Here is a 15,268-nt window from a genome sequence, read left to right as displayed (position 1 = left end):
ATTCCACAGGCCATTATCACAGTATTTTTTCGATACATTGTGCAGCCCTAATATATATATATATATATATATATATATAGATAAAATAAATACGTCCCCCCCATAGCATGTATCGACCTAAACAAAAAATGTGGGACAAAAATACACTACCACATCAAATGAGTAACAGATTTTATATACAAACTGTTTACAGCAAGATTTTTGCATGAACGCCGTCATCTGCATTTCGTCCATGTTGTGCACACCATCACCACCAGTATCAACACTCATGAGATCAAGTTAACAGACGGAAGAAGAAACCCTGTAAGAGCACCTTTGGTCATGAAGGGAACCAGATGTGGGAGTTTCAAAGATGTGTAAGGCACAAGGCACAGCATGACCAGCCTCTGTCCATTGTATAACTACGTACTTGGCAATGCACTTGATAAAAAAAAAAAAAAAAAGACATTACAAGCTATATGAGGAAAAAGTTGAATATGTAATGTGATTATAGTCCACAGACAAGTGTATTTTAAGGCAACAAGAGCCAAGAAAAACTAAACGCAAACATTGCATCTCAAGTGTTTTGACGGTGATTGCTAAATCCAGAGTTTAGATTAAATCACCTGCATGATATCACAGCTTCATAACCTTGAAATCATGACAAGTTCATAAACAACAAATGGCAAATCACCCCACTCATTTCATTGTATTTTACAAAAAGGTCAAAAGGACTGTGATAAATTACTGCTATAAATGCTCTAAACTGATGGGGAGCGCAAAAGCCTGCATCACTCAAAAAAAAAAAAAAAAAAACACAAAATAAACAGCAAAACATTCTATTTATAATTGACTAAAAGCCATACGTGGCAAAAATCTAATATTTTCCAAACTCTACTAAATTGATCTGAGGGTTCCATAACAGCTTTGTTACTGGTGATAGAAAAATTTAAACTGTAGAAATGAGTGGAGCGAACTAATCTGCTCAGCAGATAAGTTCACAGGTGAGTGGCTGTATGTGTATAAATAGCTTGAACGTAAACTGATAAACATTACAATGGAAAGAGTGTTTTGTGAAAGCTCGTACTAGAGCATCCAAGGCAGTCCACCACTGTGACATAATCAACAACCACATTTACAGCAATGTGAACTGGGGCTCCACAACTGTCAAGCCGCCGCCGCCACCACTATACACCAACCACTCAAACATTACACAAACCAAATGTTGTCTCAACATCAGGCATTCACAAATAATTAACAATACATGTTCAAGGGAATTTTGGATGCACTTAATGAGGATCTGTGTTTTCTGGGCTAAAATTATATCCACTCAAGAATATAATTACTTAAAGCAAATGTCCAATGAAGGTGCTTCTTTGCCTGAGCTCCTTTTGGTGGAATAGTTTAATGTGAATTGAAGATGGCAGCACTGCCGGGCCTTGTTGTCGGTGAGGTTGTCGTTGGTATGCTGGTGGAGCTGTGCCTCTCCTGTCTTCAGCAAGTGACTTTTACCATGTCCTCCCACACTCTTACATCACGGCACACTTCTTCTCTTCCGGCGGTGCATTCCCGTCGGCTTTCTCCATCTCCAGTATGATTCGCTTGAAAACCTCCACGGCGGTCTGTATCGCAGGAAGAAGCAAGTAGAGTCAAAGTATGCGGACGGTGCCAATAGAGACGTGCAAAAAAGATGCCTGGAATTACCTCATTCTCCTTGGCTGAGGACTCCATGAACGCAGCACCCCAGGAATCAGCAAGCTTCTTTCCCTCCTCTGGCTTTATGACCCTGAGAAACAAGACAGTGAAAACACTGGTTATGAAATTACAATGCCACGCTCCAGAACTCCACCAAGATCAAAGTAAAAACAACAACAACAAAATATATATATATAATTTTACGAACGAGTTCCGTTCCTACACTGGCGATGCAACACGAATTTCTGCATATGTCGGATTTCACCTTTGAAAGTCAAAATTTACGTCAAAATATTTTGTATAAAAAAAAAAAAATTCCATCAAAATAAAAAGCATAAGGTGCTGTACTTGCAGCATTACTGCTGAGAAGTGGATGGAGAAGGAGGAGAGAAGGGCGAAAAAGGCAAAGACACTGCCGGCACACAAACAGACATGATCGAGACACTGCGCATGCCCAACCGCAAGGAATCCTGGTCTTTGTAGTACAGGAAGTGGTTGTATGCGGAAGTGTGGTATTTGGAGCGCAACCGACCGCAAATACACAAGCAGAGGTAAAAAAAAGCACACTTTTGGAGCAAGGAGGAAACCGGCTGCTTCATTCCTGCGGTGAGTGACATGAATATCAAGTGTTACTATTGACAGTTGAAAGTAACAAGCGGGTTATTCAAATGCCGGAGCAACTCTGTCCTCTCATTCATGTAATGTTATTCAGAATGTATCAGAAATTGGAATTTTGAACTTAACCCGAATACTGACTGCATGTAAACGTAGTTACTATAGTGCTGGGGACAAAATGGCGGAAGAGGCACAGGCGTCGTAAAGTGGAAACGTCGTAGGTCACGTACATCGTAATTTGAGGACTTCCTGTATAGTAAGCCCACTGAAACCTTGTTAGAACAAGCAGAAAAGTTCCAGTGTTGTGCTTACCTTTCCATGTGGAGATCTTTTTTGTTCCCAACAAGAACGGTTGGAACTCTGAATAGAAAACATTCACGGTGAAACACTAAAAAATTTATGGGGAGACAATTTGGGTACTATTGAACTTAAAAGATGGAAGATAACTTACTGAATTTTTCCAACCATATCTAGCAGCTTGTCATGGAGAACCTGAACAACTTCGAAACTGTTAAGAGAGTATACACAACTCATTTATCACGTCGTAATTGGCTCAAAGACACAAAGACCGATTTCAAAACATCTTGCCCTGTTTCTAAGAACCTAAATTACAAAATCATGCTTTACACTTCTTTTTTTTTATTGATATGTTAAAAATATACAATTATGCAACTTCATACCTTTTCATGGATGTCACAGAATACACAAGGACATAGCCGTGGATGTCCATCGAGTGGGACTGTGGAAAAATTGAGTATTCATCCTACAAATCAGAGAATGTCATAATATATTAGTCTCAGGCACAGGACACAGCATTAGCAAGTCTTCGTTGATTTTCACAAGTTAAGATTATAAAAATGTAAATATGGCTGCAGTATAAATCTTTGTCAATATGGCGCTGAATAAACAACTCACCTGTCCAGCTGTGTCAACCAGCTGAAGATTGAAGTCTTGACAATTGACGCTGACCATTTTATTGAAGGCTGGGAAAGGGAATTAACAGGTTTATGAAGTATACAGAAGTATACAAAATTTCTTCGTATAGTGACCTCCACATTAATTGAGCTGTGCCTCAATCGATTTCTACGTAAGTACGTCATACACTGGATGACACCCCCCCCCCCCCCCCCCCCAAAAAAACATCTCCCCACCCACAAGGAAATAAAAAAGGTGGGTTTATTTTCAAGCACTGTTTAAAACAACATAAGTTGGGTCATTCTTAAGTCAGGGTACCAGAGACAAGGTTGTTTTTATTTCAGGATACAGTACATACTTTTAGGGACATTTTTGATTGGTAGTGGTCTGTCAGACTTTTGTCATGTAAAATATGTGCCTTGGTTCAATAAAAGGTTTGGAAACCCTCGCCACTCGATGAAGAACTGTGGTCATTTTATACTGTGCTGTGTATCAGTTCTATACTGCAGGGTGAAACTTACTGTTTTCAATTGTGGGGTCATAGGAGTCCACAAACTGTCCTTCCACAAACTGTATTGTGAGAGATGACTTTCCTGCAGAAGGAAAATGGACATGGCTTGTCACTTGTGCTTTAATAATAGTGTTTAACACACATATTAGAAAATGGTTTAGCAACTACAATCAACTCAGGATAAAGGCTATTCCAAAAATTGTGTGAAACACGTCTTCAAGTTTCATAATGGAATATAAATAATATCTATTAAATATTGCAGTAAATGTGGAGCACACTTTCTCCACCTAAACCGAAAGACATAGAAACACAATGGAATTTAAATTAAAATCAATTAATTTATTGATATGAGTACTGTATTTGAATAATTTTCAGTTATTTTAATTCTAAAGGTAATAACTGTTTCTAAGAGAAAGAAATGTTTTAAAGAGATGTTTTTAAAACTTTTAATACAAAAATGCCTTTGCCGTTAAGTCCTAAATAATTTTTCATAATTTGCAACATGTTTTCTTAATATGCTACCGGTAATTACAGTTTAATTACAGTTTTTGATGTATAGGATTTTTCTTAATCTCTTGATTGTTTTAAATATCCTGGACTAAAATATGAAATAATAATCCATATTGTTTAGCTCAAAAATAAAGTGTATATATCGTTATTAGTCAAATTAGATGAAAATGACCAATTTACTTTGAGACACACGTTATATTTAGGAAATAATTGTGCTTCACATAGCCTAACAGGAATGCCGGGTAAGTTTGATCGCACAAAGGGTTCGAACATTAGGTGCCGAAGGTCTACTTATTAGTTTGGTGAGTAGGAAAAACAGAAGTGTAATGAAACCAAAGCACAGCGCGTGTTGCTGAGGTCAGCCTGACACAAGGAAAACAAAGCCAGGACTTTAGCCCGTTAGCCAGCTAGCTTACTGGCTAGCTAGCTAGCAAGCACAGCACGAGCTCGACAGCTTTACTCACCTACAGATCTGTAACCGATCACAGCAATCTTCCGGTACTTCGGCTGCGGCATTGCGGCGTAGACGGTTTTGATTACCTTTCAACTGTGTAGCACGCGAAGCTAGTTTGATGCTCTAAACTAACTTTTATCGCCACATTCGGCTCACGTCACGTGACAACAACAAACTTTTCGGGGAGCTCTATGCTGGGCCTGTACCAGCTCGAAGCAGTTTCACCACAGGAAGTACGCCTTGTACTTATTGAAGAGGGAAAAACGCTTGCACTCAATCCAGGTCAGTCTGCTATATCGATCGATAAATCGAAAACTTAAAACGATTGGCCGAACTTGAAACAGTTTACGGAATATGCTCTCCTTTCCCCCACCCCGACGCGGTTACAACTCGCAGGCTATAGTAACGGAAAGTGTTATTGTGTAAGCACACCGTCGTAAAAAGAGCTCTTACGTCACCATGCTGCAAAGCTACTACACGGCACCGGGGGTCGCTCTCGGCGACTGGTAACCCACTGACACGGGTGATCGCTTTCAACTCGACCTTTCCAGACAGGACAAATACTAGAACAAAGTGTCAGAGGTGACAAAAGTACTCACGCGCTGTCACACCCTTACTTACGGTTCATTTTACATTGATAGTATGTTCTGGGTCGATTTTTACAGAAGCCCAGACTATCCTCTTAATAATGGTAGTATGGTACATATATCAAACTATGAAGTACAGTTACTGTATTTAGAATGTATTAAGCCGGTTCAGATCTCTGACCTCTGCATGACTTCTGTTCTGTATATTTATTATGTATGGTCATTCTAATGCTATTTTTTCTCTGTCACTGTTTTGAGATTCCCCATAACCATTCCAAGACAAACAGGTGCCCATTTTCCGTGGGAACATGTGCAAATGTCACAGACATTTCTGTGGACCGTTTCAAAGTCCCCCGTGTACACCATCATGTCCTATAAAAATACACATGGGCTACTGCATACATGACTTGGACTTTTGTACTCTTTCGGGAATCCGTCAAAGACCAGCAGATGCATGTTTCTGCGGGACACTTTGCAACTGTGGTGGAAACACAAACAGTTGTTGGAACTGTTTCAAATTTCCCAGTGAACACCGTATAGGCTGTCCCCGACACCATTACCGTATTTTAGTAGATACAGAGCAAATTTGACCTGGTAAATCCTCATTGTACACAAACGTAGCACCTGTCATTGACATTTTTGAATATTTTCAGTTTTGTGTATTTCAGGAAAAATAATCAAATGTCAGGGTGAAAGAATGACGTTTAGGGTATTATTTGCATTGCTGTAGAGGACAGTAGAGGTTAAAATATTACAAGACAAAAAACCAGACTGAAGCAAAAATTATTTTTGTTTACAACAAAACATCCCCCACATAAAATACAATACAATACAATACAATTTTATTTATATATTTATTTCATAACAGCAAGAGCTGTAACAATAGTTTCACTCTTTTATAAACTTTTACATTGCTCATACTGAGGGAAAAAGCTAGCTAGCATTGGTTCGACTTTAATGCAACCAAAAAAATTTGTCCAACGTGAAAACAAGGCACAGCTTTTATTATATATTATTAAATTTGAGCCACTCTAACGTTATGGACAGTTTGAACAGAACTGTGCTTAAAGGGGAAGTCAACGTAAACATTTTTTTTCAAGAATATATTCTATGCAAGCCCACTAGTTGAAACAGGGCATTCTGATGAATATTGCGTTTGTGGAATAAGTGTTAATCCACTCGTTTTTAGCCATCTCTGGCTATATATTACATATATACGGCTCAGATTCAGAAAACAGGTCTGCCGTGATTGGTCGTTGTGAGCAGTTGTGATGTCATTTTCAGTCGACAAAACGCCGCCCCCAGGAATGGCTAAAAATGAGTGCATTTTGCTGCTTAATTTATATTCCGCAAATGCAAAATCAATCAGAATGCCCTGTTTCAACTAGTGGGCCTGCTGGGGAACATATTGTTCGAAAAAATATGTTTGGGTTGACTTCCGCTTTAAATACCGAAAAAGAAAAAAAATACTTCAAATGATTCAGTTAAAACGCATTGCACACAAGTTGCATGAATTTTTTTATTGCATGAAATAGAAATGCAACTTGTGTTGATGTACATGAATATGAATATGAATATAAATAAATATATATATATATATATATATATGGCGGCACGGTGGTCGACGGGTTAGCACGTCCGCCTCACAGTTCAGAGGTCGCGGGTTCGATCCCGGCTCCGGCCTCCCTGTGTGGAGTTTGCATGTTCTCCCCGTGCCTGCGTGGGTTTTCTCCGGGCACTCCGGTTTCCTCCCACATTCCAAAAACATGCATGGTAAGTTGATTGGATACTCTAAATTGGCCCTAGGTGTGATTGTGAGTGCGGATGTTTGTCTCTGTGTGCCCTGCGATTGGCTGGCAACCAGTTCAGGGTGTCCCCCGCCTACTGCCCAAAGACAGCTGGGATAGGCTCCAGCACGCCCCGCGACCCTTGTGAGGAGAAGCGGTACAGATAATGGATGGATGGATATATATATATATATATATATATATATATATATATATATATATATATATATATATATATATATATATATATATATATATATATATATATATATATATATATATATATATATATATATATATATATATATATATATATATATATATATATATATATATATATGATATATATGTGTGTGTGTGTAGTAACTTGAGGTTTGTGTCTATGTATTTATGGGGCAATTGAAATTGTTACCGGAAGTAGTTTGGCGCGTGTGGTAGTGCTGCCGGCTGGGGATGTCGTCGTCATAAACCCAAACAAGCAGATGCAAAAACCGAATAACCTCAATCGTCGCCCTCGCCAGGCATAGGTAATAATAAACATATACGGGGAGTGGGCTCATTTAAATGTCGGTCGTCGTTACTTGATTCGAGGAGAGCTTGTTCTGTAGCTAGTCCGTAGCTGGCTCGTCATAGCATTCGGTGAGGCTGCGGGTGCCATAGCAACCATTTCGGAAACACTGGCCGCCGTAGTTAGCATATAGCAGGCTAAATATAGCATTTCACAGTCTGAGTACTTGTCACGCGTGTCAACCATTCACATTGCACCATTAGCTACATAACTTTTACGCCGCGATTTTTTGTGAGTGAGCGTGACGATGACCAACGTTGTAGTGTTGGTTTTAGCTGCCTTGGTTTAACGTTTGCGCAAAGCAAGCTTAGCTTTAGCTGCAAAGGCCGACTGGTGATTTAGCTGTTAAATTACCCTAATAACGCCACGAATTGCGGAGACGCATCGGGAGTCTTGGATGTTCACAATGTGAGCTTAAGACTAATTAATGGCACATGAGTATTTGATGATTTTGTCAGTGGTGTCACGAGATCTGCGAGTGAGTCGATCAGCTGATCTGTAGCCGCTAATATTAGAGTTAGCGCTTGTCTAGCTGCTAGTTCTGCAACAGCAGTCGGACAATTAATGCCACTTTAATAACGTATGCCATCCTCAACATGTTTTTATTGTGCTGAAATCTCCATGGGCTAATTTAACAGTTCAGTGTCATAGGTTTACACATTTTGATTTTCTCCAGCTCTGTAGACGGAACAAGTGTAACTTCATAGCAAACGTTTAGTTTTCTAACAATTTCATGTGGACATAACTGTCATTTCAGTATTGGGCCGAAATCTAGTATGGACGTTGATGACTGCAATGGCCAGTCTTACATGTCAGGTCAGCTATTTATTTATTGTGTATCATTTCAGCCCATAAACGTTTAATCAAGTTTTGTGTATTTGCAGTTAATAGTGGAGACTCTTCAATGGAAAGAGAGTTTTCTGGGGGCCTGGGTGGTCCGATAGTAAGCACTCCAAACAGCAAGGAAACCTCACCTCATCGCTCGCTCAGCGGTAAGTTATAAATACTGGATATTTCATCCTCCCTTTCTTTGTTAAAAACAACCAAATAAACAAACGGGACTGCTTTTTTTCACTCCTGTAGCAAATTCCATTAAGGTAGAGCTGTACAGTGATGAAGACCCCGGTCCTAGTAATGACGATGAGCGAGTGGAACGTGTAGAGGAAGGAGTTGTGGATCAGGGAACGGAGGTGCCTGGTTACAGGGAGCTTGTCAATCATGACAACATCAGACTGCCCAGTGGGAAGCTGAAGTGTGACATCTGTGGAATGATCTGCATTGGGCCCAACGTTCTCATGGTGCACAAACGCAGCCACACAGGTAAAGAAATGTTTCATATGCGAAATAACATTCTTTTTGTGAGGGTACAACACATGTTTTGAATGTCTGGGTATTTGAAACACTTGCAATGTAGGAATAGTTTTTAAATGTAAATAGATGGTACACCAGTTTGTAAGGTTGATGGCATATGGTGTATGTAACTGCAAAAATGAACAACATTATTTATCCCATTGAGTACACTGGGTTAAAGTTATTTATCTGGTAAGTCTACTGCAGGTTTTTTATTTTTTGCATGTGCAGAACTTAATTTGGAGCTTTAACAATACGTGAGATGTCAACTACTATGTTGTTTTGGGATTGGTGAAATGACCTTATTTACCCAGCGAGTAGAGCATCTATAATGGAACCCCGATAGATTCCTTTGAGGGATTCTGGTCATTTTCCTAATTAATTGTTCAGCTCTATCCACAACTTTGCTTTTGTAGTTCTTAACAATGTGATCTTTGTGCAGGTGAGCGGCCATTCCAGTGTAATCAGTGTGGTGCCTCCTTCACTCAAAAAGGAAATCTGCTCCGTCACATCAAGCTGCATTCCGGAGAGAAACCCTTTAAATGTCCTCTGTGCAGCTACGCCTGTAGAAGAAGAGACGCCCTCACCGGCCATCTTCGTACTCATGCCGGTGGGACATATTTAGACCTAATAAATGTGCGCGTGTATGGTGTCAAAAAGTAATGTCCTCCTTCCAACTTTGTACTCCAGTATCCTCTCCAACTGTTGGGAAGCCATATAAGTGCAGTTACTGCGGTCGCAGTTACAAGCAGCAGAGCACCTTGGAGGAGCACCTGGAACGCTGCTACAACTACTTACAGAGCGTGGAGTCCAAGCAGCCTAATAGCGCTCAGCATCCAGGTGGTTATTCAGGTTCATCCGAACTACAATACAGCATGCTATTACAAATGCATCTCAATAGCTACTGGGAATGCACCCATATTGATATCGCTGCAGATGCTGTAGGGCTGTACAGTACTCATACAAATATATTGATGCCACTTCCCTAGCCAGATGTAGTACACATACTGTACATACTTAGCCTTTGTCAGCCATGAGGAGATTCTTTAAGGTATACACGGATTACAACACTGCTCTGGTGGTAACGGGGGGGGGGGGGGGGGGGGACCTGCAAGTACGCAAGTATCAAATCATGTCGCCCGCTCCGCTGTGGGTGAGGCAGCCGCGCTCCCGTCGCTGAGTAAGCGTTGGTTTAAGAACGTATCACTCTTCTGTTGGCCTGTTAGTTTCATTTTGTGAGTTGTGGTATTTTCAAGAAGCAGTGTTGCGTTTATTTTTACTTACTTTATTTTGTAGTTACCTAGAGGTGACATGGCATTCTATTTTCTACCCACCAGACTCATATTCTTTTTCATCTCTTATCTATGTGCAGTATTCCTTTATGTAGCACCACCTAGTGTTCATCCTGAGACACCACATTACTGAAATGGCTTGTGCGCCAAGCTACATTTAAGTGAAATGGGTGGCAAAACCGTTAGAAAACATGCATTGAGTGTCAAAATGTCAGCAGGTAATGACAAGTTGCTACGCTAAAAAGATATTATTTGAGTGAAACTTGTGACATGTTCAAGAAAAGTTTGTTTTTGATTATTTGGTTAAAACAACACATTTTAATTACCATTGTGAGTCATAATGTTATTATCAAGTATCGGCACTCGGTTTCGGCAAGTACTCAAGTATCAGTACTTATACTAGCATTTGGACTCCAAACAAGTGGTAGTGGTGCATCCCTAATAAATACATGTACCGCTATTGCAGTAGCTCTTTTCAAAATTAAGAGGGGAATGAAGTCATTAAACAAGACTATTTTTTTCCTATCTAATTCCTACATTTGAATTTTGGATTTGGGTCTTTAGGTATAAGACGACATTATCAAAACGATCCACCCACCTATCCATCTGTTTTCCATACTGCTTACTTTTCATACTTGCTTTGGTTTGAAAATCTAGCAGGACTATTTAGGATGTGTAACCAGAGCACATGCTATATATTCTGTGTTTTGTAGGAGAGGAGATTAGGGGGATGGAGTACATACCAGACTCCCCGCTTCATGCCTCCTCAGACAAGATGACGTTTGTTGATCGGCTCACCAGCAGCGTCACCAAACGCAAAAGATCCATGCCACAAAAATTTGTAGGTGAGCATTCGCCCCCGGTTTGGTGAGGTTTGAGAAAATAGCCGCTTCACGTTTAGACCTTAATAACATGAAAACAAACTTTATGAACAAGACTCACAGATTTGACTCAAAGCAAAAATAGGGATGTACTTTCGTTGTTCCAATTAGTTTGCTGAAGTTAAATTCGCTGAAGTCGAACCGGACTACTTGACTACTACTTGACTTTAACCAAAATATTCTGGGGAAAAAACTGCCTCAAAATTCAAACAAAAGGTTGAGATTATTAAAGATTATGAGGATTATTAAAGATTATGAGGATTGACATAAACAAATCTTGCGTCACTTCTGAATAGTGTGATTATTCCTCTATGTCAGGTGTCATCAAACGATGAGTAGTGTTAAGTTATTTTTTAGTTTTATTACATAGTGTTTACTTTTATTCGCTGAGATTTGACAATTAGTTCACTTTATATTATAAGGTAAACAGATTTGATTATAATTTTAAAATTAGAACTCTTTGGTAGTCAGTGTCATGAAAGTGAAGTGTTACATTTGAGAGGTTTCTTTCCTTGTTCAAATGTCAGGATTTGTTGATGTAAAAAAAATGAGACTAAGATATTTTCAACGGTTTTTTTTTCCACCTATAATTTGTACAATTCATTGAATTAAAATAAAAAAAATTTAGTTACCGGTAAGTATAATTAAACATCTGAAATAACGTGGTGCCCCCCCTCTTGTAACTAGTGAAGTGGCTGTGTATCACATTCAAATTTATTTTAAATGGGAGTCCGCACGCACGTGCCAATATTGAAAAGTCTCGCCAGGCAACTTTATGAATGAATGTTCAATATCGATTCTGATGGCTTCGTATCGATAAGTGTATATACTATATATACACCTGTATCGATTTTTTTTTTTTTTTTTTCTTAGAGCACACCCCTAGTGTATTTTGGGACAATGGCATTGTTCCGCATTTCAGTGTGATAGGATTGCCTTTTATAATTTTAGGACAGAAGCACATACATCGTGGAAATGCACCTTACGAGCTTAACGCTGCTTTGGACAAAGATGGAGAGACCCATCCAGGAGACTTGGAAGTCGTACGCGTTCCTCGAGAAGAGTATGCAGGCGGAGGAGGAGGAGGAGGAGGAGGTGGAGGAGGGATGGCTGACACCTTACAACCTCTCCATCTCCCCACCACCCACCCTTCGTGTTTATCCGAACTCCGATCAATGCACGGTGCCGCGTACGCTCCCGGCGCTCTCGGGCTGAGATTGGATTGCATGGGTGCCGGTGCGGGGCTGGGGGGCGCCAGTGTGGGGAGAAGGGAGGCGGCAGAGGGTCACGAAGACCTGCCTGCGGGTCGGAGTCAGGCAACCTCTCCAAGCAACGGTTGCCAGGACTCTACGGACACGGAAAGCATGCCGGACGAGCCGTGCAACAGCACCGCTCCGGGTGCGACCCTTCATAGGAACAACGGGCATCATCTCCACAACGCGGCTCCTCCTCCGCACTACAAGATTTGGGACGGGCACAGCCCCGGCCATGCCAAAGACAGGGAGGTGAAAAGAGAGGACGGGGGTCACCACGCGCCCCCTCCGCCTGGCCTCGCCCCGATGCCCAGTTCACCGACGGCGCCCTCGTCCACCTCAAGGGAGACGCTGAGAGTGGTGGACGGCGAAGGGCGGACGGTGCGCTGCTTCCGATGCGACCACTGCCGCGTGCTCTTCCTGGACCACGTCATGTTTACCATCCACATGGGCTGCCACGGATTTCGCCAGCCTTTCGAGTGTAACATCTGCGGCCACCGGAGCCAAGACCGCTACGAGTTTTCTTCTCACATCGTCCGCGGAGAGCACATCCTGGACTGAGGAACGGTCCCGATGAGTTCGGCCTGGCTTGGTTTGGTCTGCACAGCACAAAGGAAACATATTATTTATCATACTGCACTTTGAAAATGTCTTTGAACATGCACTTTCCCATCCACGCATGTGCCTTGCGCCTAGGTTCAGGATTCGCACCTGATGCACATACTGTGGTTGACCAATCCGACATGAAAACTCTTGAGCACTTTAAAAAATTCTTCATCCGAAAAAGTCAAATGTGAAGACCTCCGCCTCATTTGAAGAAATATCCCTTCAAAACCTCGCATTAACTACTATGACGTTTTTCAATCTTTGTTTTAAGTGCAGACCAAATTAAAGAGCCAGGTCTAAGCTCGCGAGATGTTTTAAAAGTTGTCTGTGAATCATAAATGCACTTTGTGTTTTGTATCAAGTGGTGGAGTGATGGAATTGAGTGTGAGATGCCCTTAATTTCCTGGAAGTAGCTAGAAGGTGCAAGTGTACAATGAAGGCCTTTACTTGGATGACTTGACTGTGAGTGTTGTCTGTTGTCTTTAATGATTTCTTCTATAACTGCTTCTGTTGCACTGATACTTGCCAGAATATCCTGATTATATTAAACTGTTTTATAGAATACATTCATGAGCTGCACATTTCTCTCCAAATATGAGAAAAAAACATCACTGCCACTGAGGTGGGAGAATTTATGATCTTAGGTCAAGAAATGATGTAAATTCTATTACAACTTGGTGACTAGAATCTGTTTGTATTGTGCCTTCCCTCATTGTGAAATTCAATGCTAAAGCTATTAACTAACATACAAATTCATGTCGGAACGAGTTACCAAAGAATTCAAGATCTCAAGTTGTCTAATTTGTACATGCACATCGGCAGGATTTCGTAGATCTACACGAGCAAAAACGTGGCTTTGTCAGTCTAAATTTAAAATATGGCAATTTAGGCATCACATATTAAAAGATTGGATGTGTACGGCACTGGTAATTGTTTTTTAGAAGGCCTTTGTCGCTCCGCAGTAGCTCCCGTGGTAACATGGTGATTTTGAATTGTATGAGATGAAGAGAAATGAAAAATGGATTCTGACTGTTCTTGCAAATCTGAAGCTATACTTTATAAAACATTAAGCACAAGCCAAGAAATGATGACAGAATTAACAATTGTTAAAAAAAAAAAAAAAAAAAAAAAGCACCAAAAAAACGAACCAGTCTAAAACCTCAAAGTAATCACCAATTTATGAAGGTATACTCACATGTCCATATATTTTTATTTTCTTACCATTTTGGACAGTGACTTCACTTATGCCCTATAATGCCGAAAATAGTGTCAAGAATGAACAGAATTAGCTCTTTTGACATGTCACAACAAAAGGAAACTTTGCTGTTATATTGTGAAGTATTTGGTGGTGTTTGTATATACAATGTTGACTGCATAATCGCAAGAAAAACCTTTTGCTCACCCAGTTTAAAGGTCATGTGTGGACAATTTGAAGTTGGCCTTAATCATCAGCCGTTAGCACAAGTGCAGCAGTCAAGCACAACTCCAAACAGAAGACATATTAAGGGTTCAGTAGCAGTCATTTTATCATTTTAAGTTAGCTTGCCTTACATTAAAGTGATCAGACTGTTGTACTGAGAAATGTGTTTCAAATAATATATTTTAAAAAATCCCTGCTTAATATATGCTTTGATGTAACTAATGGAAGAGGCCCATGAGTAACTCACGCTGGTTTGCTTCCTCTATGTAGTACTTTTGATATTGTGCCTTCATTCTAGTAGTGTTTTGCAACTATTCACCCTGTGCTACAACAATCCAGCTTTGTGATGTGCTCACCACCAGCTTTCTCCTTGCTAGAACCACTTTACACTTTTTCCTACCAGATGCCCATAGGACATAATGCTGCTGCTAAGAGCCAAAGAAAACACCCTGCAGACGTGAAACCTTTGCTGGCTTTAAGTGTAAAAATATCATTTAAAAAAAAGCACCCATTATTATTAAAACGTTTGAGCTATTGAATATCACCTATGCCCTTTTGCCTTCAATGTGGGTGGTGTAACTGTACAACTCTTGACTTAATTATGCTTCAGACCCTGATGCATGTGCTACCAAGCCTCAGCCCACAACTACTCCACATTGTTGTTTTTTTTAATGCTCTGATTTGTAAGCCTCTCACCTCCTGTAAAAGACCTTAGATTGCTTTAAATTAATGCAAAATCTTAAATGTATCACAGTTATGCATTTCACTACTTTGATCTTAACTACTGTAAGTTTTGTACTGTAAGGATTTACTCCAAATAAAAAGTCAACACCTATTCTCTTGTC

At 40.3% G+C, this 15,268-nt stretch overlaps 2 protein-coding genes across 4 annotated transcripts; one reads left to right on the top strand and one right to left on the bottom strand.

The window, feature by feature from the left end:
- Positions 1–154: 154 nt before the first annotated feature.
- rhebl1 (Ras homolog, mTORC1 binding like 1) lies at positions 155–5,110 on the bottom strand. Its single transcript, XM_086041555.1, has 8 exons — positions 4,690–5,110; positions 3,726–3,797; positions 3,205–3,272; positions 2,970–3,052; positions 2,741–2,797; positions 2,602–2,649; positions 1,684–1,765; positions 155–1,601 (listed from the first exon to the last, which is right to left on the bottom strand). Exons 1-8 carry the CDS (start codon positions 4,739–4,741, stop codon positions 1,509–1,511), a joined length of 555 nt encoding a protein of 184 aa, XP_085897681.1. The 5' UTR covers positions 4,742–5,110; the 3' UTR covers positions 155–1,508.
- A 2,341-nt stretch (positions 5,111–7,451) lies between these two features.
- LOC147141982 (zinc finger protein Eos-like) lies at positions 7,452–15,258 on the top strand. 3 transcript variants are annotated; one of them, XM_086041123.1, is made up of 8 exons: positions 7,452–7,580; positions 8,379–8,437; positions 8,506–8,613; positions 8,705–8,941; positions 9,414–9,581; positions 9,662–9,811; positions 10,977–11,108; positions 12,096–15,258. In XM_086041123.1, the coding sequence occupies exons 2-8, from the start codon at positions 8,398–8,400 to the stop codon at positions 12,956–12,958; spliced, it is 1,698 nt and encodes a 565-aa protein (XP_085897249.1). In that variant the 5' UTR covers positions 7,452–7,580; positions 8,379–8,397; the 3' UTR covers positions 12,959–15,258. The 3 variants fall into 3 exon arrangements, with proteins under 3 accessions (XP_085897249.1, XP_085897250.1, XP_085897248.1); XM_086041122.1 differs by lacking the exon at positions 7,452–7,580 and adding an exon at positions 7,615–8,029; XM_086041124.1 differs by lacking the exons at positions 7,452–7,580; positions 10,977–11,108 and adding an exon at positions 7,612–8,029.
- The last annotated feature ends 10 nt before the right edge of the window (positions 15,259–15,268 follow it).

Source organism: Filicampus tigris, chromosome 9 (genome assembly GCF_054856515.1).
Source record: "Filicampus tigris isolate MCC_2025a chromosome 9, RoL_Ftig_1.0, whole genome shotgun sequence".
Classification (NCBI taxonomy): Eukaryota; Metazoa; Chordata; class Actinopteri; order Syngnathiformes; family Syngnathidae; genus Filicampus; species Filicampus tigris.
The sequence above is the reverse complement of the archived record's forward strand: the minus strand, read 5'-3'. Positions and strand labels throughout refer to the sequence as shown.

What these genes read in the sequence shown, in the direction of transcription:
- rhebl1 (XM_086041555.1), bottom strand. Translation starts at nt 4,741, where the DNA reads ATGCCGCAGCCGAAGTACCGGAAGATTGCTGTGATCGGTTACAGATCT. An exon ending in GATCGGTTACAGATCTGTAG is followed by an intron (nt 3,798 to 4,689) that starts GTGAGTAAAGCT and finishes TTCCTTCTGCAG; the next exon opens with GAAAGTCATCTCTCACAATA. An exon ending in TGGTTGACACAGCTGGACAG is followed by an intron (nt 3,053 to 3,204) that starts GTGAGTTGTTTA and finishes TCTGATTTGTAG; the next exon opens with GATGAATACTCAATTTTTCC.
- LOC147141982 (XM_086041122.1), top strand. An exon ending in ACCTCATCGCTCGCTCAGCG is followed by an intron (nt 8,614 to 8,704) that starts GTAAGTTATAAA and finishes TCACTCCTGTAG; the next exon opens with CAAATTCCATTAAGGTAGAG. An exon ending in TAATAGCGCTCAGCATCCAG is followed by an intron (nt 9,812 to 10,976) that starts GTGGTTATTCAG and finishes TGTGTTTTGTAG; the next exon opens with GAGAGGAGATTAGGGGGATG.